The 24,347-nt window shown below is 37.8% G+C and overlaps 1 protein-coding gene across 1 annotated transcript in view; it reads left to right on the top strand.

Annotated features, from left to right (window-relative positions):
- EYS (eyes shut homolog) overlaps positions 1 to 24,347 on the top strand; it is a gene marked incomplete at both ends in the record, with an annotated part of 830,586 nt that overhangs the window by 625,493 nt on the left and 180,746 nt on the right. Inside the window, one exon of the mRNA XM_081998016.1 lies at positions 21,279 to 21,447. Coding sequence (XP_081854142.1) covers positions 21,279 to 21,447 — 169 coding nt within the window. The remainder of the gene's footprint in view (positions 1 to 21,278; positions 21,448 to 24,347) is intronic.

Raw genomic sequence — 24,347 nt, 5'->3', positions numbered from 1 at the left:
GATGTCATGCTCAGCATATAGCTAGGGAAAGAAGGAAGGGGGAAACGTTCGGAGTTATGGTCTTTCTTCTTCCCAAGTACCCATAACATGTGATGGAGCACTGCTTTTCTGGAGATAACTGAACACCTGTCTAAGTGGTGAATTAATTCCTTGATTTGCTTTGCTTTTGTACACAGCTTTTGCTTTACCTATTAAACTGTCTTTATCTCAAACTATGAGTTTTCTCACTTTTACCATTCTGATTCTCTCCCCCATCCCACCGTGGGGCAGTGAGCGAGCGACTGTGTGGTGCTTAGCTGACAGCTGGGGTTAAACCACAACACTAACATAGCCACTTGGCTGTGGATCTAAGCAGCTCACTCAAGTAGAACAATTTTTTTTTTTTTCTTTCCTATTCAGACTTGAAAGATGGATTACATCTGCCATTTATACCCATGATTGAAAAATATTACTTTTCTGGGTTGGATTTTCTCCCCCGTATCTTCATCACTTTTCTTTGTCTGGATCACATCTACAAAATGCTTCTGGACTCAAAATTCCTTGCACTGATTAAATATCATATTTCTTATGTTATTTGCTACATTTTAATATTGTCTTTGAAGATGTCCCATAGGATACAAATGCATTAGGTTGATGAAACCTCCCTGGATATCCTTGTGAAGTTGCTATTCAGAAAGATTTCCTAGTGAGGTAATTAATAATTAGGAGTTGCTAAAACACTTCTGTCTAAATACGGAAAGTAAATCAATGCACTGTATAGAAATTCAAATGGTTCCATTCTGTCTTTAACGCTGGAATTTGCCAGATGGGTTTATGCCTGTACTTCGTATCTAAACTTTTGGCCTGAAATTTTCCCTTTTAAGACAAGCATGAAGAAAAGGGAGACTAATTCAGATATCTTCTCCTGGTTGTTGGAAGCAGCATATAAAAAAATGTGCAGTATCACAAAGTATTAAATAATGTAGAATAACATAAATGACTACAAGCAAAAAAGTTAGTGTTTGCACAGTGTGTTTCATCACTAGCTTTTAAGCTTTGCTTAGGAAATGGGTTCTGCAGCTCTGTAAAAAATCAGGAGTTTGAGTTTTTCTTTTAATTTTAATTTGAATGATTAAAAAAAATGTGATGGTTACAGGGACCTAGTATTCTGAGATTACTGCCACTATAAACTCATAATGGCTTTTCAAAACTTGAGCTAGCTGGTTCTTCAAGTCTTGCAGAAATTCATCAGTCTCCAGACCCGGTACTTCATAATGATCTGATGGGCATCCTGAAGTGTAAGATTTCCTTCCCCAGAGCTGGAGACCAAGGGATCTGAAGATTTCTAGATCCTAAGTAAAGAAGTGGGAGCTCTCACCTAGTTGACAGCACAGACTCCCAATGCTTCCAGTTCTGTGTTGAGTTCCTGGGGAAACTGAGATTGATAGCCTGGTGTCAGACATTTTTTAGGATAGGTGTTGAAGGATAGGAGCCTAAGAGGTTTGTCTCAGGACATACTGTATTTTTACAAAGTCATGTTTTATTTGTAATTGTTGTTATTTCTCCTTTTTTTTGGTAGTCCAGTTGTCCTTCTGGGTGGGAGCACAACTCCTTCACGTGGTGTAAAACAGTACTTAAGTGTCTCCTACCTCAAACATGCTTCTGCTGTATGAGTTTAGCTGTGACCTTTATAGGCAGGAATGTATGCATATTATGATGTGCTTTTTTCTCAGACTGTCCATAGACTTTAGTACTAATGTGAGGAGGAATACTTTGGCAATGCAGTGGAAAAGGGGGATCTATATTTCAAATGTATCCATCTCCGTTTACTTTGTCCTTACTTCCAAAATATGTATAATTTAGGAAATTGTAGAATGAAAGAATTGTATCCCTCTCATCTTCTTCATCACTGACTTCAAGGGAAGACTGTCCTGATTTTACATTATATTAAAGACTTAAATGGAGCAGTTTAGAGTCACTGTCTGTGCCATGTAGAGCTCAGTAAGCCTCCCCATGCTAATTTTTTGTCATTACTACTCAGCTGTTAAACAGGTCTTATAATGAAAAACTGCTAGAATTATCACTTTTTCCCTAAGAATATTGTGAAAGCCATTCCACTACATGAAAAATCATTGACATCAATGAAATAGACAATTTTCAAATCTATGAGAGTGCACACACTATTTAGAAGTAGATAATTAATTGAAAATAAGATACCATGAGATGAATTCCCTATCTCAATGATTACTAAAAATAAATTACTAAAAATTACTAAATTTAAATTTACTTCTTTTTAAGATAGATTGATATCACTAATGAGATGTATTCTGCATGTGATAAGTAATATTTTTTTAATTTAGTGGTCTTTTTCCATTACACTTGCTTAGACTTTTTTCCCTCAAAACACAATAATAATAAAAATAAAGAACAAAAGGTTTTTTAAACAGTTCAACAGCACAATACAGGAGACTTGGATGTGGTTTCTAAGACAGAGCTTTTTGTCTTTTCTCTGTATCCTCTGGACACAGTACTTAAAAGCTGTTCAGTACAATGAGTCCTATAGCACTGCAAGAAGTTACAGGATCATCAGATATGTCCTACTGACATGACTGTAGGAGCACCAAATCTTCAGATGAGAAGAAGAGCTGTTTACTCAGAGAATTAAAAGTGAGTGGGAATCAACCTAGTTTGGAAAAGGTTTAACTGAAACTTTTCTTTTAGATATATCATTTGTATTTCACTATTTGTTGATGTCCTAAAACAGCTTTGGATCTTTTGCTTTGCTTTGCACAGTGCAGTCTTCAAGGAGATCTACCTCAATGCATGGCTAGACGGAATAGGTGCTTATAGTGTGAGAACAGGCTGGAGCTTGGTGGCTTACAAATTGTGAGTCCCTTTTACTTCCACCGTAGCCTCCTGCTTTTGTCTTTAGAAGTAGTGCAAGTTCAGTTACCTTCTGAATTGAGCTAAAAAAAAAAAAAAGCATACAGAAACACTAGTATTTTAGGGGCTTGTTGGCCTGGTTCACTGAGAAACTATCTAAAATCAACATGATTTGTGCTTTTATTGCCACAAAACCTTTACGTATCTTCTAGTTTGTGTTACTTGTATCAGAGAGCGTCAAACAATTTTTTAATAGTTCCTATGTTTTTTTCATAATGAAGCCAGGTATACTTGAGATCTGTTGCTGCTTAAATGCCTTGCTTTAGAAATTCTCTTGTGTTGTGCTGAGGTACAAGGATTACTTTAGTCCCTGACAAATGTTGCTGTATTTGTTTTATTGTCTGGAAGAGAAGATTATTTTTCTGCTGGGATCCTTTGTAGAAATATCCATATATACAAGAAAGTGTTTCTTAAATGTTGGCAAATGCTGGAAAGTAATTTGTCATTTGCTTTCCAGCATTTGTGTTGCTTTACTTACTGTATTTTCCAAACTGCTTTCTGGTAGTATAGCATTGCTACCTGGATTTGAGTTATTATCAAGCAGAAGTTTTGCATACCTTGAAATGAATGTGTTTCAATTCTGCAGTAAAGCTAGGAAGAAAAGGAAAATTTTGTCTACACGTACCTTTCTGTAGGATAAAATTAACTGTTCTTTCATTGACCACCTTGCTATTCATTTAACTATATATATTTACAAACTGATGCTGTAAATCAAATCAACAACCTGTTTGATTAGACCTACTTACACCAATACAAAGGGTCTTACAGTAGTGCTAAAACCTATTTCTGTACAGTTAAAATAAAAGGGCAAGCATGTTAGGTGGTGTGTAATTCTTCACTGAAATCAAATAAGCATGTAGTATTTTGCAGTAACTGGAAAACTGTACCAGAAATGGTTCTGAAATAAGAGCTTTTAATCTGTAGTAACCACTTGGCAGGTTCCCAAGTAAGCCACAACCTCGAGTTGAAATCCTGTTTTCCTTTTCTTTCACAGAGAACATCCCAAAACATGAAAGGAATCTTTGTCTAAAGTCATCCTGCATAAAACATAAAACACTAAATTAGAACAAAGTAACTCTTTTTATAGATGACAGTCAGTTCTGCAATGCAAAGAAGTTAAAATAAAAAGCTTTGAAAACAGATCTGTTCAAGAAGGGTGGCCTCCTAGGTTTGTTGAAACTCTCATTACCTTTGGGACTAAATTTAGGTAGGCCTTTCTGGATGGAGTAGAATGGAGGGTGAGGAGAGATGAGGTTGGGAATGAGGTGTTTACAGTCATGCTGCAGGCTTCTTCAGTCTCCAAATGGAGCTTGCTCATCTGTTCCCTGGAGAAGCAGTGTCTTCCCCTTCTTTCATCCTTCTCGGAAAGGATTTACACTGACCCAAAATGCAGCAGCTATGTCAAGGCAGTAAATAAGTTTCTACTCTACTGCTCAGTCACTTCAGCTTTAACAAAATCATAGAATCATAGAATGTCTTGGGTTAGAAGGGGCCTTTAAAGGTCATCTAGTCCAACCCCGCTGCAATGAGCAGGGACACCTTTAACTAGATCAGGTTGCTCAGAGCCCCATCCAGCACTACAGTCCGAAAATCCGTGCTACAGTCTGCACACAGCAGGCAATGAACAGGTAAATTGAACAGTTACTTTCTTTGTTTTGCCTACACCCACAGTAGGGGGGAGTACATCACTGTAACATCAAATCAGTGGAAAAAAGCATGCAGATGAGCTGAAACCTCTAATACTGAGCATCCATCTCATCTGGCACTTCTGCTGGTTGTATTGTGGAATGGGAGCCAAGATAGCCAAGATAAAGCCAATAAAATTACTTATTCAAGTCTAAGGTAGTGTCAGACAGAATTGCTTTTATATCTTGGCTGAATCACAGAATCAGAGAATCATTAAGGTTGGAAAGGACCTTCAAGATCATCAAGTCCAACCATTAATCCAGTGCCACCATGTCTCCTAAACCATGTCCTGAAGTACCACATCAACATGTTTTTTGAACACTTCCAGAGATGGCGACTCCACCACCTCCCTGGGCAGCCTCTTCCAATGCTTGACCACCCTCTCAGTGAAGAAATTTTTCCTAATATCCAATCTAAACCTCCCCTGGTGTAACTTGAGGCCATTTCCTCTCGTCCTATCGCTAGTTACTTGGGAGAAGAGGCCAACACCCTCGTCGCCACAACCCCCTTTCAGGTAGTTGTAGAGAGCGATAAGGTCTCCCCTCAGCCTCCTCTTCTCCAGACTAAACAACCCTAGTTCCCTCAGCCACTCCTCATCATTGTGCTCCAGACCCCTCACCAGCTTTGTTGCCCTTCTTTGGACACGCTCCAGTACCTCAGCATCCTTCTTGTAGTGAGGGACCCAAAACTGAACACAGTATTCAAGGTGCAGCCTCACCAGTGCCGAGTACAGGGGCACAATCACTTCCCTGCTCCTGCTGGCCACACTAGCTCTGATACAGGCCAGGATGCTGTTGGCCGCCTTGGCCACCTGGGCACACTGCCGGCTCATATTCAGCCAGCTGTCAACCAGCACCCCCGGGTCCTTTTCTGCCGGGCAGCTCTCCAGCCACTCCTCCCCAAGCCTGTAGCATTGCATGGGGTTGTTGTGACCTAAGTGCAGGACCCTGCACTTGGCCTTATTAAACCTCATACAGTTGACCTCTGCCCATCAATCCAGCCTGTCCAGATCCCTCTGCAGAGCCCTTCTACCCTCCAGCAGATCAACACTCCCACCCAACTTGGTGTCGTCTGCAAACTTACTGAGGGAGCACTTGATTCCCTCATCCATATCATCAATAAAGATATTGAACAAGACCGGCCCCAGAACCGAGCCCTGGGGAACACTGCTTGTGACCGGCCACCAGCCGGATTTAACACCGTTCATCACAACTCTCTGGGCTCAGCCATCCAGCCAGTTCCTCACCCAGCGAAGAGTAAACCTGTCTAAGCCACGAGCCGCCAGTTTCTCCAGGAGAATGCTGTGGGACATGCTGTGAAAGGCTTTACTAAAGTCCAGGTAGACAACATCCACAGCCTTTCCCTCATCCACTAGGCGGGTCACCTGGTCATAGAAGGAGATCAGGTCGGTCAAGCAGGAAATAAGAAGAATAAGGCTGCTAAAAAAAATAAAGAATTTTACAAGAGATTATGCATTTCTGATTTTTCAATTGGCCGCCTCATTAGTGTAATGTAGATAAATTTGCGTACTTGTTTGTAATATTCTCTTGCAATTTCATGTGACTGAACTGATTGTGTGCCTACAACACTGAGCCCAATTAAACCACTTTGAAATTATTGCTGTTGGGATTAAGTGAACATGCATATCCGCAAATGTCCTTGCTTCCCCCAAATGTTGCTCTCTTGTGATTGCCAAAATGACAACCAAAATTACTGCATTTCAGATTTATTATTATTATTGTTGTCATGTGGTTTGTGTTGTTATTAATACTATTATTAAATATTAACACAGTAAATATTATCTTAAAATCAATTGGAAAATACTTTTCTAAGACCATTCAAGGTTAGATACAGTCTACTGCAAATGTTTTAACTCATCATTATACGTAAGTGGTATTTCTAATTTCATACTTCCTAACTGATATAACAATGGCAAATGTTAGGAAATGAGGGAAAGGAATAGGTAAGATGTCTATAGACATACTTCTCCATTTTGTATTTTTGCATTCTTCTATGAGAAAATTCGGGCTAAAAATAAATAAATTACATTAGCAAAACTGTGAGGAGGTGGAAAATTTTGTGCATCCTCAAAAGAAAGGGTAGCTACTTTGAAATGTCTATTTTTCTCATTCCTGCCCTGATGCTAGCTGAAGATTAATCTACCTTAATTTGTTAATAATTTTAGCCCTTAAATATTCCTCTTGGTCTGTAATTTGTTGATTGTTCTTAACCAAACTCTAGAGTTAACTACATGATTCTCAAAAGAAGCCATGGCAAGGTGTTAATTTAATTGGGAGATTGAGAAAAAAATGCATTCATATTCCTATTTTGTGGATCTTACTGTTCCTCTTAAAACTTCACATTTTGAGAGAGCAGAAATTAACAATGTTTATGTTCACATTGTTTCTAACTTTGCTCATTCTTACCTGCAGGCATTGTCAGTGGCTAATCTCAGGCTCTTATACAAGGCAAAACAGTCTTTTTTCAGAATAAGATCATAACTCTATGGTTTGAATCCAAAGGCCTTGAAACATCCCCCACTCCAATCCCAAGCCTCAGGGACAATTGTAAGATGTTCACATAAACAAATTAAAACATTGCAATCAATCCACTGGCTCACTGTAATTAAGAAGTAGAATCAAGTAAAGATATTTGTTCCAGGCTTATGAAGTAGAAAAGCTTACACTCTCTGGTTCAAGAAGTTAGAAGGACTTCTTGATGAACTTGCTGTTTGTGTTTTTAGTATCTTTTTGCCAAAATACAGCATTTATTTTTATAATTCTATTGCAGCTTAGTAGATCTTATTGATCTTATTGTCCAGCCTCATAATTAGTTCTGTAAATGGGAACCTAAGTTATGAAATTGCCTTTGAAATCCAATCTTCCACTGAATACCACAAATTTACTGCTGATGTATCATGACCTGTATAATTTTCTTATATTTTTCTTAGTACAATGTTGCTTTTAAGTCTTGGTTTACTTGCGATTTCTCTTTTTTGTGTTCCAGTAGCTTATTAACCACTTGCTATGCTGGACAATATTCTGTCCATTTATTTGCAGCTGCACAACTGTCTCATATTTTTATATTTTTAACTAAGACAAATACATATGCACTACTCCCCCCCCAAAAAAAAATAATAATAAAAAAAAAAAACAAAACCAATATTATTTTCTAACAGGAAAATTTAACCAGTTTTCTGGAGAAATACTGAATATGTTGAACACAAATTATTGTGTATCAAAATAAAGAGAGGCATAAAAACAGAATGTGAATATATTCCTATAAATGTGGTTTAAAGATCTTGCAAAGTCCTAGAAAGCACATTAAAATTAATTTCAAAACTGTCATATAAAATGTTTAATCCATATTTTCTACATTAAAAACATTGGTAGAAGGATGTCAATTGATCATTGTTTAATTAACCAATTAACACCCTACCAAATTAATTTCTGTGTTTCATACAATATTTATTAAAAGATTAGGAGATCATTCATAAATAGCTCAAATGAACTTCAGTAGTGTATTACCAAAATTTTAGCAGGAAGATAAAAAAACTTCTTGGTTTCTTAGGAACACAGCAGTAGTACCTCTGAAACACTATTTTATCTTTTTCTTTTTTTCCCACATTTATGCAGGAGGAACTAACTTTTAGAGGGAAGGTACTGATAGCTAGAAAATAAGAAAATTCCAGGAACTACCTTTGCACCCTAAACCTATGAAAACAAGTTCAGATTAGAATTCAGATTGGATTTACACAGTTTTGTAAATTATGCATCTATATGTCTAAATTATAATAGCAAAGTCTAATCAAATTCTCATCAAAATCTCCTAGGAAATTAATAAAAATTTGGTGCACGCACAATGTAGCAATACATAACCTGTGTTATTTATATGAGCACATTAAATGTGTGCTTAAAACTACAGCTTGCATTTCACATATAATATTAAACATCTATTATCTGGTGCCAACAATATGACAAATTAGTCTGCAGTGTTATCCAGATGGAAGATTACTCTTCAACTGTCTAAATATGACATACACTGAAAAAAACGGAATATTTGTCCAAATTAAACCTTTATAGCCAATTACTCATCAAGTATTTCTCTGATCTTTTGGGATAAGACCATTAGTTTATGTGTTTAAGCACCATTTTAGAGACTAAAATTAAACTTATCTGGCAGAAATAAAATTAAAGTGACTGAAAATGCATTGATATCTCATAAAGCAAGAGGATGTCCTTGGAATTTTTATAAAAATAAGAATTACAAATATACAAATAAAATATGTACTCATTTAGCTGAGACTCTCTGTAAAACAACAGAAAATGAAGCTATCGGGTCACATTCATTTGTGTAACCAAACAGTTCTCATTACAATGAGTAACACATGATCTCTAGCACATCAACATGTTACGAAAAGTCTGAGTTTCCAAACATATTCCAACAGCTGCCTTTTTCCCCCTGAAAATGAACACTTTATTTCGTTCACTCCTTTTACCAGTTCATTAGACTTGGAAAAAAATGTGAAAGCTAATGTTCAAGTAGACCTTCTGTGATACTTTACAGAACAAATATATTAATGAGTGAACTTCAAAAGATTTTTACAAGTCCTTGCCTCATTAAAATATGCCATAATATGTGTCACAGTGACCTTAAAAGCAACCAGCTTTTCAACATCAAATACAGTAGTGCATTATGACAACTCCAGTGTAAATTATGGTTTGATATTCAAAGTCTGCCTTAGATTTTTTTTCCTGTAATTTGGAGAGGTTGAAAAATATAAATTAAGATATAAAAGACCTTCATTTCCCTCCTAGATAGAATTTTTTTAAATAGATAAAACTGCTGTTTTTGCAGGAAGATCATATTTCCTGTCAAGTATGTTGAGCTTGAAGAAAATATTAGATAATAGCTTCCCAATTTCCTCTATGTCAAATTCAGGAAAAGACTTAAGCACTTATGCATCATTTTGAATGCAGGTGGTAAAATACATCTGATTAGGTACTACTATCAATTAGGAACCTTCTTTTCCCTTCAAAATCCAACACACTTCGGAGCAAAGTAATAAATTTTCGAGATGAAACTAATCAAACAGAAAAAGATATATGTCTGGGTTGTTTTCAAAACTACTAAAACCAGGCAGTAAGATGCTAATTTTGTTTGTGGATTTGGGCTAACAACAACTAGATTGTTTCGGATCTTTTCAACACCCAACTTCTTGGTTATTTTTCATACCTTCTTTTGAGATACTACTGTCATACCTGTTTTCACAAAATCTTGAACTGAATATGAATGAATAATTTTCCTTTTTCTTTTCTCATGTCAGTCTGTTCCACTTACTCCTCTTACTTTACATGTCTATGTAATAGCCATTAAAAAATAACAGAATTTAATAATTACATAGCATTTCTCAGCTGGACAGTTTAGCATGTTTCATGACCATTAACTGAATAAGCTTCATCTTATTCTGTGAGACAGGCGATTTTCTTCCTTTTACAGATACACAGGAGTTGGCTGGAAATACTGAATTCTCATCTGCTATAAAATGATGCAGTTATAACTTTGCTGATGTACAGCAACTACAGCAACTGAGGTTCTAGGCAAAACAAAGGGATTTTTTTCTCCTAAAATGTGAGGCTGGAAGAAGAACAATGAGGGCTACAGAACAGGAATATGAAAATAATTTCTCCTTCTTATGGCTCCCTGTTTCCCAAAGCATATGACGATCAAATTGCTTTACTATGATTTCATTTTGCCAGACATGCAGCTATCTCTCAAGCTTCTCAGTATTTAAGGAATGTTAAAGCTATCAAGATATCTTTTTTTTTCCTGAAATAATAACACATTTACATTAGGTTGATCTACTTATTACAGTGCAGCTGCAAAAGAGGAGGGTAACTTGATCTCTAGGCACTACGTAATAGCAATTGCTATATGTTGTAGATACCTATGGAATCATTAACTTCCTTTATGTTAAATGGTGTGCATATCTCTTTTCTTATGTCATGCCATCTTAGAAGTGATATGGAAAGCAGAACAACTCACATAAAAATTACCAGCTGGATCAGGCCAGTAAGTCATCTAGCTCAATATCCTGTCTCGGAGTGAAACCAGTCATAAACACTTTGAAGGGGATATAAAAAACAGGGCAACTGTGATTTTTCCCAAAGTACATTACTTCAGTTTCCATCAAACAGTGAAATGAGGATTTCCTAAGTTGTGGTTCCATTACACTGCTGATCTGGGGGATTGGTTTTCCTGTATTTTTCTTAATTTTTCTTTTTTTTATTTTAATACTTTTGACCCATATAATGTCTTGTGGCAATAAATTACACAAAACAAATATGCATTCTGTGAAAAGTTATTAATAATTTACTTTTGTTTTTCAAGCCTGTGACCTGATTGTATCGTTGAGTGCCCCTATTTTTTGTTTTACAAAACATGGAGTGGTCATTTCTTATTAACATTTCGCTCTGCACATTGAATAGGCCTGATCCGTTTCTCACTCTGGAAGCCATGCCATCACTTTGATCATACCTGCTTCTGTTCCGTGTTTCATTGAATGTTTGCAGTGTGTTACCAGGCTGCTTGGGAAATTCACAGAATCACAGAACCACAGAATCACAAGGTTGGAAAGGACCTTCGAGATCATCAAGTCCAACCATTAATCCAGCGCCACCATGTTCCATAAACCATGTCCTGAAGCGCCACATCCACACGTTTTTTGAACACTTCCAGGGATGGCGACTCCACCACATCCCTGGGCAGCCTCTTCCAATGCCTGACCACCCCCTCGGTGAAGAAATTTTTCCTAATATCCAATCTAAACCTCCCCTGGCGCAACTTGAGGCCATTTCCTCTTGTCCTATCACTGGTTACTTGGGAGAAGAGGCCAACACCCTCATCGCCACAACCCCCTTTCAGGTAGTTGTAGAGAGCGATAAGGTCTCCTCTCAGCTTCCTCTTCTCCAGACTAAACAACCCCAGTTCCCTCAGCTGCTCCTCAGAAGACTTGTGCTCCAGCCCCCTCACCAGCTTCGTTGCCCTTCTCTGGACACGCTCCAGCACCTCAGCATCCTTCTTGTAGTGAGGGGCCCAAAACTGAACACAGAATTCAGGTGCGGCCTCACCAGTGCCGAGTACAGGGGCACAATCACTTCCCTACTCCTGCTGGCCACACTATTTCTGATACAGGCCAGGACGCTGTTGGCCTTTTTGGCCACCTGGGCACACTGCCGGCTCATATTCAGACGGCTGTCAACCAGCACCCCCAGGTCCTTTTCTGCCGGGCATCTCTCCAGCCACTCCTCCCCAAGCCTATAGCATTGCATGGGGGTGTTGTGGCAGGACCCTGCACTTGGCCTTATTAAGCCTCATACAGTTGACCTCTGCCCATCGATCCAGCCTGTCCAGATCCCTCTGCAGAGCCCTCCTACCCTCCAGCAGATCAACACTCCCACCCAACTTGGTGTCATCTGCAAACTTACTGAGGGAGCACTTGATTCCCTCATCTAGATCATCAATAAAGATATTGAACAAGACCAGCCCCAGAACCGAGCCCTGGGGAACACCGCTTGTGACCGGCCGCCAGCTGGATTTAACACCGTTCATCACAACTCTCTGGGCTCAGCCATCCAGCCAGTTCCTCACCCAGCGAAGAGTAAACCTGTCTAAGCTACAAGCCACCAGTTTCTCCAGGAGAATGCTGTGGGAGACGCTGTGAAAGGCTTTACTAAAGTCCAGGTAGACAACATCCACAGCCTTTCCCTCATCCACTAGGCAGGTCACCTGGTCATAGAAGGAGATCAGGTCGGTCAAGCATCATCTGCTTTATTTTCCTACAACTTTTTAAACTCTTTTCATCTAAAACTGCTCTACTTGCATGGTAGTTTCCTTCAATGAAAATTAAAGATGTCCTCCTTTTAAGGATTGCTTATATGACCCATTGCCTCTCAGTGCTTCCTCTGAGTCTTCACAATTAAATATACTGTCTTTCTACCATTTGAAGCCCCTAGCTATCTGCAAAGTAAGAGATTAAGTCAGTGATCTGAATTCAGATCTCCCAGTTGACAGGAGAGAGCATTATCAACAAGGTACCAGGCTGGCCTGATAAAAACTTGTGCATTTTATTTCATAAGGATTTTTTGACTTGTGATGTAGGAGTTCAGTTACAGCAAGCAGAAGAGTTTTGTGCATTGAAACAAATGACTGAAAGCAGCAAGGGTGAGATTTATTTTGTTTCATATTTTATTGTCTGGAAACAGCTGAACCCACCTAATCAATTATTTTGTACATTTCTAAATTTACAGTCATTGAGGAAATGATTATTGTATTTCTGTACTATTGTAGGTGTGTGTGATGCTTTATGAAATACCCAAGTCAGCTTTTGTATGTACCAGACATAATCCCTAGGAATCTTCTGAATCATATTTATTTCACTTTGATTTTCTTCCCACCGTGAATGTGAGATAAAAGAATGTATTACTCTCAGGCAGTTAAATTTGGTTCCCTGGGACATTCTGTGCGCATGAGATGGATAGAGCAAGTCACGTATTCATCAGTCCCTTGATACTGCTGCTAAACTGACTTTTTGCCTGCCGGGAACACCTCCATTCTTGGTAATATAGAAAAGGTTTGCTGTACTGGTTGGCAAAGTTTTTGTCACCTGTGCTTCTACTATATTCTTTGAGTTATGGAAAAGAAGAACAAGCATGGAATCTGTCTGTTTCATATCTCTGCCCTAGGATGTTGTATTGGTTTTGCATGGCAAGGTTTTGGTAGCAGAGGGGCTGCGGGGGTGGCTTCTGTGAGAAGCTGCTAGAAGCTTCCCCTATGTCCAATAGAGCCAATGCCAACCAGCTCCAAGACAGACCCACAACTGGCCAAGGCCGAGCCCATCAGTGACAGTGGTAGTGCCTCTGGGATAACATAGTTATGAAAGGGTCAAAAAAAAAGAACAGTAATTACAGCCAGAGAGAGGAGTGAGAATGTGTGAGAGAAACAACTCTGCAGACACCAAGGTCAGTGAAGAAGGAGGGGCAGGAGATGCTCCAGGCACCAGAGCAGAGATTCCCCTGCAGCCCATGGTGAAGATCATGGTGAGGCAGGCTGTCCCCCTGCAGCCCATGGAGCTCCACAGTGGAGCAGATCTCCACCTGCAGCCCATGAAGGACCCCACACTGGAGCAGGTGGATGCTCAAAGGAGGCTGTGACCCTGTGGGAAGCCCACGCTGGAGCAGGTTTGCTGCCAGGACTTTTGACCCTGTGGGAGACCCATGCTGGAGCTGTTTGTTCGTGAAGGACTGCACCCCATGGAAGGGACCCAGGCTGGAGCAGCTCATGAAGAACTGCAGCCTGTGGGAAGGGCCCACATTGGAGAAGTTCATGGAGGACTGTCTCCCATGCCAGGTACCCCATGCTGGAGCAGGGGGAGAGTGTGAGGAGTCTTCCCCTTGTGTAGGAAGGAGCGGCAGAAACACTGTGTGACAAACTGACCACAACCCCGATTCCTCATCCCACTGCGCCAATCAGGGGGAGAAGGTAGAGGAAATTGGGAGTGAAGTTGAGCCTGGGAAGAAGGGAAGGGTGGGGGAGAAGGTGTTTTAAGATTTAGTTTTAGTCCTCATTATCTCTACTCTGATTTGATCGGTATTAAATTAAATTAATTTTCCCCAAGTCATGTCTGTTTTGCCTGTGATGGTAATTGCTGAATGATGTCTCCCTGTCCTCATCTGGACCCACAAGCTTTTCCATTATATTTTCTTTCCCCTGTCCAGCTGAGGAGGGGAGTGATAGAGTGGCTTTTGTGGACACCTGGTGTCCAGCCAGGGTCAGCTCACCACAGATGTTTACCGCTGTAATTGAAAAATACAAATAGCAAATTCAGAGTTTAAGCCCCTGACTAACTATTCTAATATCCTGTTCATCCTAATCCTCTCTAATATTTCAAGTCAGATCTACTGTTTTTGCCTAAAGAAAATCCTCTAGCAGGCCATTTGGTGATACACAGACATCAAGAGTGGAAATTTCATCTAACTTCAGATATTGGCGGTGTACATGTCTACAGCTAAGGACCCTCAAGTCCTTTTATAGCAAGTGGAGAGAAATAGGTGGTTTTACATCGTGATTCATCTGGCCATTTTAGATGTTTATTATAAGGTGAGGAGAATCACATCCTAGGATTACCCATTTCTCTTAATTATCAAAGAGGACCAAGGGCTTTCAATGCAGTTATCTACCCTGTAGATTGTAGACAGTTTGGTTAGATGTTTTATCAGATGTCTCCTACCAGAAGATGAAGGCATTACTTCCCTTTCTAGAGTTTTGTGGTGGGGTTTTTTCTGATACTCATCCTTACTATTAAAAGTGTTACTTATTTCTCATTTGAATTGACTTAGCGATGGCTGGTGCAGTTGGTGGGTCTTACTATCTTCAAGATTATAAAAAATCTATTTTTAATAGAATTCAATAGAATTTAATAGAATTCAGTACTAAGCCAAACATCACAAAAAGCGAACAATGCAAATGGAGATTAGACCTAGGAGTGGAAATAGACTGGTTCCAATTTACTAGCAGTGGAAAATGGTATTCTTCCCCTTACAGCTGTTTATTTTCTAACTCAGACAAATAGGATTAGAATAGAAACTTGTTCAAGTTTTGTCAACATTTTCTCGTTATGCTATGTGTTATTATGAAAATTATAGTCAATAACATCCCAGATTATTTATTTCAGTAGAAAATTTGATCCTTCAGTTAAACCACTAAAGTGTAATTCTTAGCAAATAGCATCATAGAATCATATAATAGTTTGGGTTGAAAGGGACCTTTTAAGGTCATCTAGTCCAACTTCCACCCTGCAAGGAGCAGGGACATCTTCAACTAGATCAGGTTGCTCAGAGCCCAGTCCAACCTGACCTTCAATGCTTCTAGGGATGTGGCATCTACCATCTCTCTGGGCAATCTGTGCCAGTGTTTCACCACCCTCACTGTGAAAAATTTCTTCTTTATGTCTAGTCTACATCTGTATGTGCTGTTTAGGGAATCCAAGACCCAACTCTCTAGTTGCTGTTATCAATTTTTGCAGGTATTGTACCTTGAAGTACTTTTTTACCCTTAAAATATAAGCAATTTTTTATATTTCTTCCAGTATAATTGAGACCTGAAAAACTGTTATATTACTTATAGTTGATTGTGCTTTGTACTTACAAAATTTTTTTATATATTAATTTTGTTTATCATTGTATTATGTTGCTTCCTGATCTTAGACATATTTAAGTATTTAAATATGAAAGTTATATGCAGATAGGGTCCTGAGTTTAATCAATTTAGATTTTAGACACCTATATATTCTAAAAAATACAGTTTGGGGACTAAAATTCATTAAGCCATTTTGGTTATTGAAATAGGGACATACTCTGGCTCTAAAAGAACTTATGACTTTGAGAAGTTGTACCGTATTAGTTTTCTCACTATCCTCTATTCGTATAGCATCACATTTGTCACTGTTTTGTTATAGTAACAGCTAATATCTCAAAAAGTTGCATTCTGCTCAAAGATTTTACACATAGGTCCAAGAATCATAATGCAATTCCTTTGTAGAAATTCTCCATGCTACAGGACTGCTGTGCTGGTGACTCCATTACATTCCCTCTCCTTCTTGTGAGAGACATGCTTGGTCAGTCCTTGTTGACCTTCAGTTTTTCCCTAGTGCAGTGGTCTCCAAACTATTTTGATTGGGCACCCCATCAGTAAAAAATTTTTGAGGACATCCTGCCAATGTATATATATGTATTTATAAATTACATATTTATACTACTGCAGTTCTAAAATTTTTCTTCCTGTACTCCAGTGAATTGTCTTGCATACCCCCTGCAGTGCATGCCCTTCACTTTGGAGACCACTGCCATAGTGGAACAGTCCCTTGGGGTCATGGACAGAGCTGACAGTGTTAGTAGCCCCAGGAGAGAATAAAATAATCATTTCTTCTGTCAGCCTGTCCTGTGAAATAAATGAAGTACAAAATTAGTTATTGCCCGCAAACATCTTAAAATATGAAGATCTGTAAATGTTACTAGAAAACAGTGTAAAATACTCTCATATTGTGGTAAAGTCTTATATGCAGTTATATCTGGCATTGACAGTATTTCTGTTATTAGGTTATTGTAGTTCAGCATATGCCTCTTTGTCTCTGACTCATGGAACCTACCAGTGTGCAGCCATGCTCAGTGCTGCATGGGACTTTAATTCCTGCTAATTCAGAGTCTAGAAGAAGGAGGGAAGTGGAAAAAGAGATTCCAGAAAAGCAGCTTTGCCTGTACTATTCTACCTGTGTATTTAACCACAAACCTAAAGATTTTAGGTTCTTCATACACAGACTCTGCAACAACTGATTTTTCAGAACCATGGTTTCTATCTTAGAATAGGTTCTACTTGTAGATACACAAGTAGATATCTGTATATATAGATAGATATCTATACTTGTAGGTACTTGTGGATACTCTTCTACTTGTAGATACATGCATTTACTATTTTTTTTTCCTAAAAGTTACTTTTTATTCCAAGTTTTTTCACAGCATATAGGTGTTTGTTTCAAGGCTATTGAAACAAATAGCTTACTATTTTAAGTTTTTAGAAAGAGTTTACAGTTTACACAACCATCTTTATGTACTATATATGTATGCTAAACATTATTTGTCTTTTCACTATCTGCCATTACCAATTATATGTATAAATTGAAAGCATTAATATGTTTGAGATAATGATTTCTTATGGTCCATAAAATGTTATCTTTTTTAGAATCCTTTGTCAGGAATTTTGTATTACTATTTAATATAACGTTATAGAATGGTTCTATAGTTATCTGTATAATATAGCAGCAACTTGACAAGATTTTTACTTAGAATGATGGTGTTTCTTTTGTTTATGGATTTCTTACAATTTTGATAATATACCACTATTAGAGATCTCCTAACACTCATATCTTCATGAAATTTCTCAAAGTTTATTACTAAGTTCTTCTAAAAATACAATGAGTTTCATTAGATTGATCTTGATAAGTTTTAGGAAGAGCAATGCTGTGTGTGAGGCTGCAGTTTGCTGCGAACAACTGTTTGCATTGCATCAAACTATTCCCTGTTATCAAACTGTTCTGTACTGAATTAATTTCAAATGCTGGGTCTACAGTTAGCTGTATGTATGAATTCTGTTAAGGATAAAACACAAGATGTAAAAAATGATACAAAAGTAGTTCTTAGATTTTGTTACTTTTGCCAAATCCAGCAATACTGAAAATTAATAGCTTGTGGCTTGACAAATACTGAGGGTATTTAAAATGTGTTTCCACTTTATGCAAATAAGACAAGAATACCTAGAGTTAGTAGACATTGCTACAGGTGCTCTTGGGATGCTGGGGTTCCTACATGCTCTTCACTGGCTTGCTGTATGCTGGGCTACTTGCTTGACTGATGCTTGCCACTGAATTATAGTTTCCTCTGAGACATTCTTTTGGAATTGAGTTTTCATTTGTGTATTACTTTACTCGGAATTAGCTTTATTATTTGTCAAGTTTTAACGAACAAGGGAATATGCAAAAAACAATTTTGTAGTTACAGAACAAAGTTACAAAGGATAAAATTACAAACTAGTGTGATTAACAGTTAAGATTTTCCTCTGCTATTCAAGCACTTCAGCTAGCTTGTGACACTTGCAAGTTAGCTTTTAAGCCAAATGGAGAAGAGTGCTCTAGAGAGTTTTCAAGGGTACATTTTCTTGTAGAGAGGATGTTCTGTCAGAGCATGCTTCCTAAAGCTGGGAAGTTTGTCCCTGCAGGACCTGTGGCTCCTCAAACCTCTCCCTCCCTTGCAGTATGGGACATAGAAAGCACAGCTGCCCATGTCCTGTTTCAGTACTTCTCAATTGTTGAAATGGAATGCCTCACAGTTGACTCCTCTTGCTGGGTAGGAGCTTTTTCTTGGTGACTTGAGCTTAAGAATCCTGTAGTGGCTTCTTTGCTTCATTGTGCTACCTGCAAATTTTTTTTTTTTCTGATCTACATTGCAGATAATCAATCTCAGTTTGTGTATCTCAGGAGATATCTGTTGTTCAGTTTTCTCCCACTTAGGCCGTTTGTCCAAGGAGAGGGCTAACCCCTGTGCTCTCAGTGACCTCTCTACTGATGTTATACAGTTGCAACAGATTGTAACTGTTGTACAGCTTTAGGGCAGAGAATGTCTTTTGAGGATGGGCAGGCTAATAGCCTGCACACCATGGGGAAGAGGGTGTGCCTTGCATCTTTGCAGTTCTGGATGGCTTTGTTCACCAGGTATGAGTTTAAGTCTCTGGTGAAGTCTCTCTCTTTACTACATCTCTTCTGCTGATTCCTGAGAGGACTTCACTGCATTGGCAACGGAGGCCTAGGCTGCTGTGGGCTCAGCACTGCAGGTGGAGTCGCTACAGTTGAAATAAATAACATTTTTCTCAGTAGTTTTGGCTATCCATTAGTGCAAAGACCTCTGGATGCAGGGTGCTGGACTCCCAGGAAAGTTGCAGGTCTTTATGGAAGACCATACCTTACCATCCTTTATTTCTCCATTGAAGGGAACTATCCCAGCTAAAGGACTGATGAGGTTGCCCTTCCTTTCAGGATTGCTGGGATATCCTCTATGCTCCCTTCCTCTTTTCTCTCTCCTCCCCCTCCCCTTCAGCTAGCCGGAAGAAACTTCACAAAATATTATTTTTCATGTAGAAACTAAATTGTGTCAGGTAAGCTGGAAGTTAAGTATTTTTTTTTAAACTGCCTAATAAAAGATATTTTAATAGCTTTAGCTGCAATATGTACCACTATATTGTGAGTACTGTACTACACTGAGGTTTCTGAAGGCACTACATTTGAAGAATAAGAGTTAATGTCTGCACAGAGCCTCTCTGTGAAAGACCACAGAATCATCAATTTGTTGAAGTTGGAAGGGACTTCTTGAGGTCATCTAGTCCAACCACCTGCTCAAGCACAGTAGGATCACCTAGAGCAGGCTTCTCACAACCACATAGAGTCAGGTTTTTAAAATCTCCAAGGATGGAGTCTTGACAAATCTCTCTGGGCAACCTGTGCCAGTATTTGACCACCCTCACAGTGAAAAAGTGTTTTAATGTGTTCGGGTGAAATATCCTGGTTTTTGATTTGTGCCCATTGCCTGTTGGGAGCACTGCTGAGAAAAGTTTGGCTCCCTCTTCTGCATTCCCCTCCAATCAGGTATTTATAAATATTGATAAGATCTACCTGAGCCTGCTCTTCTCCAGCCTTAGGAGTCCTGGCTCTCTCAGCCTTTCCTCATATGAAAGAGGCCCCAGTCCCTTAATCATGTTTGTGGCCCTCCACTAGACTAGCTACATCTGCTAGTACTGTTTCTTTTGAAAGTATGAATTTAATTAGAAAATGGCATTCTTATAATTGTGTAGGTCTGCTTCTGATTTGCAATGCCTTTGACCTTTACCTCACCCTCAAAGAGAATTTTTTCATCCCATAGTTTTTTTCATTTTCTCCAAAAATCCTGATTTTTCCAGATCTACCATTTAGAAACATAACTACTTCTTGCTTTCCATGCTGCCTTTCTTCTGCTGTCAGATTGTGGTGTTCTTTTTTTTAATGAATGCCCTTCAACACATGCTTGTTTAACTATGTGTTTCATTTTTTTCATTCTTAAGTCCAATAAAAATGGAAGAGAATAAACCATGGGTAGATTTCACAAACAAACAAAAAATTAATGAAGTGAACAAAAAATTTGAAAAAAATATTCAAATACTAGTCATGCCAATGTGTAATTATCATTCACAAATCCATTGTATAGTTTTAGTTCATTATATTAAAAATTTCTTTACAAAAATATTACCTGAACTCAGATGGCTTTTCCTGTTGCTCGTTCCTTAACCATATCCTTCGTGATGAATTTGGACAGTCTTCAAGGACCATTGCTTAAGTAGGATGTTTATGGCATCAGGAAGACATCCTGCCAAACCTCAGTTAGTTTTACTCAATTTTTTCTTGCTTGAGTGGTATTATTATCACAGCTACAGGGGAAGGAAAAAAAAAACCCAAAACGTAATGACAAAGGTAATTAATGCAATAGATATTGCAAATGTTAAGCCTTCATAGTTAAAAATTTTCTCTCACAATTATTTATTTTCAAGACAGGAGTAGTGTAGTGGAAAAATGTAGGTACTGTCCAATAGCATCCTCATCATAATTTCAAACCCAGAACATTTCAGTATCCTCAAAATGAATAAACCCCATGTTTCTTCTTTACAACTATAAACCAAAAGTACTTCACAGGGATGTCACAGGACAAAATTTCTGCATGGACATATCTGTAAAGATGAAAATTTGTGACTGTCTTTTAAACTTTATTGCATCTTCTAGCAGTAGTCCCTCCTATAATGGTCTTTTCACTTCTCATAATATGCAGATGTTAGAACATTTTGATTTTCTGCATATTTAACTTGAATGTTTGAAATTAAATAAATTTATATGCATGCTCTGCAAATGACATAGTTGACTACGCTATTCACAGGTATTCAGAAAAATTGAAATTTTTAAATGTGCTTTGCTGCTTATACTGTATCTTATTACTCTATTTTGTAATAAAGTAATAAAATTTGCTTTTGGTTATTCATTTCAGACACAGCACTCTTTTTTCCATCCTTCACTGGAAATTCTTATTTGGAACTACCTTCTCTGACATCTGTATCTGAAACCAGGACTGCATCTGGGCAGGAAACAAGCAATCTGACAACTTTGTACTTGACGGTGAAAACAACTGCTCTAAATGGCACAATTCTTTACAGTGAGTACCAATGATACTTGAAGCTAAGTACCAGTTTTAGCTCCTTCAGGTCCTTATTAACTTTAGTGTACATCAGCTGGCATTTCCTATTCAGCAGCAAAATGAGTCATTAAAATGCAGTAGAAGCCTTTTGGTATTCTAATGCATGATGCGTTATAAAATTTGAACCATCATTCTTTGTGTTCCTCTGGAAAGTTCTTTAATTTATGACTCACTGAGCAAAACATAACTTACAACCGAAAATGCTGCTTCCTGGCAAGAAAGAACATAGTAAGCACATAACTCCAGTAATAAGTGTTACAGCCCTAAAATACAAATGTTGAAGAAATTTTGAACAATTACAGAGAAACAACTTCTCCACAGTTGGGTTGAGACTCACTTTTTATTATAATTGTGATCTTGGTTCCAAAGATTTTTTGACTTGCAGAAGTATCTTAAGTTTTGCAAATTTGCCATATTTCGGAGCATTTACTGTGATTTCACACTTCAGAGGATGCTTTTGTGGTCCCTGGAGAGTATACTTGCAGACTTGGACGTATGCTTGTCGATGCCACATAAGAATGTTGCTTCTTGCCTGCATATTTCATTTCTCAGTATATGCCCTGAACTTCTGAGACAGAATGCTTTTCACTAGTCAGCAAGAAAAATAGGCTTCTCTGCCAGTTGAATATTTCATTATATATTTTAGCTTGTAATTTCTATCCAAATGGAAAACTTGTAAAGTGAGGTGATTTCTTCCTGGATCCAGGAAGAGCTAGAAAAATATGTTTGTACAATCTATGTGATAGATTTACTCCACAAGGACAAAATCATTAGAAGCATTCTCTGTTCATTGCAGCTTCCTAGGATTTGTCTACACTAAGAAACTTTGTTGATTTAATATACATTATTTTGATCAATTTTTGTTATTTTTTACATTAATCTGGAATTAATATATGTGAATTCACCTGCACTATGTAAATATTTATAAGCCAGGTTTAAAAGTAGTGTAAGCTTCATGGCATCATTTAATTCTGCCTTTTATTATAACCTGTGTAACACTTTCTTTAGGTGTAAAATAGCACAGCCCCAAATTGAACATTTATGTTTACTGCTTTTCAAAATGCTATCTCAAATCCTTTTATGTTATAGCTGGGCTACTGCAACTGCTTAAGCCACATGGCTGCAGAATTTGCTAAGAATCATGGATAAATGGTGATGTGGCAGTTCTTTATGTTGAAGTGGTTTTTACTAGTTATTAGTTAGTACCTAGTAACTAGTTAGTTATTTCGATGTAAAGAGGATTTATTTGTCCTTCAAGAAGTATTCAGGGAAGGTCACTAGAAGTACTTTGAATATATTTGTCATTTAATGATTTTTTTTTGCCTCATCACTGTGAAGTAGTTGGTTTCCAGCAAAAGTTAAAATAAAGCTTGCTACCTGCCCGTAAGCCCTCATGACTTAAAAAAGAGACTTCCTCCTGCTATTTTCAGGAGAAAGAGGTGTTTCTGAAAACCTGGATAAGTGTACCGTACTCCTACAATCAGAGCCAAATTTGTTTCTATCACTACTTGTTGGAAAATATTTTGATCTGAAAGTAGTAAATTTACAAAGTTGGGGACAGATGGTGGTGGGAGTAGCTCTGAAACAGAATTTGTGGTGCTGGATGCTAGTTTATAGCTCAACTATTTCACACATAATGAATTTGCTTATCTTTGCAGGCATCAAATGTGCAAAATTTGTAAATGAAAATAAAATTCCAACTCTTTCACTATCTATGCTTTCCCATAATTACAAATATAAGATACTTGATTCTCCATTGTATTTTATCCAGAAATTACACAAAGAACAGTATATCCTCTCCTTTTTGTTTCCATCCAGCTACACAAGGCAGAGTTACAAACCAAGTTTTAGCTAGTAGCAGGTGTTCCACACTTTCATTCACAATCATCGTTTAAAATGAAAGTGCATTGAAAAGCATATTAAACTTGATAATTTTTTTAGAAGATGTCTCTGCCTTTTCTCTTTAGCTTTCTGTAATTATCAGGTGAGAGCTAACCTGTACTTTGAATTAATGGGGTCCTTAAAATAGTGTTGAGAATCATAAAATTAATGTTATCTTGAGCTTTCATACTATGATGCAAATCTATGTGGGCTGTGGAATTTCTGCTTTGCTGCTTGTAAGTTTTCAAATTGTTTTGGGAAACCTAGAAATTGTCACATTTTATGTGTTTAGTTTTGACAAACGTGTAAGGTAAGGCAGGTAATTTGCACATACTTCATATGTCTCACAAGTATGGTTCAGTACTTTGGGTAGACAGTGCTTGGAGATTGAAGAATTTTAGGAAACTCTGGATGAAGCACGCAGACTGCCTTAGGATTATGTTCTGAGAGCTTAGGTGTAGCTGAAATGATGTTGTGAAAGGAAGAGAGGGTGTGGGTGCCTTCTTTGTGTACCAAGGGAGAAGACTACAGTGGGCATAACTGATAGTTGCCTTATGCTACTTAATTTCATTCTCTGAATCCCAGTGAATCTGCTTCTACTGTTGTTTTTATAAAAAACAAAAAAGTACTGATTTAACAAAAGTATAGTTCCCTTATGCCTAATACATATATAGATACAAATGCTACATAATTCTAGGGACTTTATGATGTTACATTTTATTTAATCAGTGCAAAATAAACCCCACCAGATTAGGTAGAGGGAATACCAATTTAGAACATTCAAAATCATACCAAATATATTCAACGTGCTTCTGCCTCAAAATAAATTCTGTAGTCTTTCTCAGATTATGTCCTTATAATTGAAACAGTTCCTGCTTTTGAATATCAGAGAAAATATGAATGTTCTTAAATTGCATTTAATAAGAGAAAGTTACTTTCATGTATACAAGTACACAAAATCTTTCAGTACCAGCAGCAGAA

This window comes from Phaethon aethereus (genome assembly GCF_964289735.1).
Source record: "Phaethon aethereus genome assembly, chromosome: 3".
In the NCBI taxonomy this organism is placed as follows: Eukaryota; Metazoa; Chordata; class Aves; order Phaethontiformes; family Phaethontidae; genus Phaethon; species Phaethon aethereus.
This window is presented reverse-complemented; position numbering and strand designations above follow the sequence as displayed.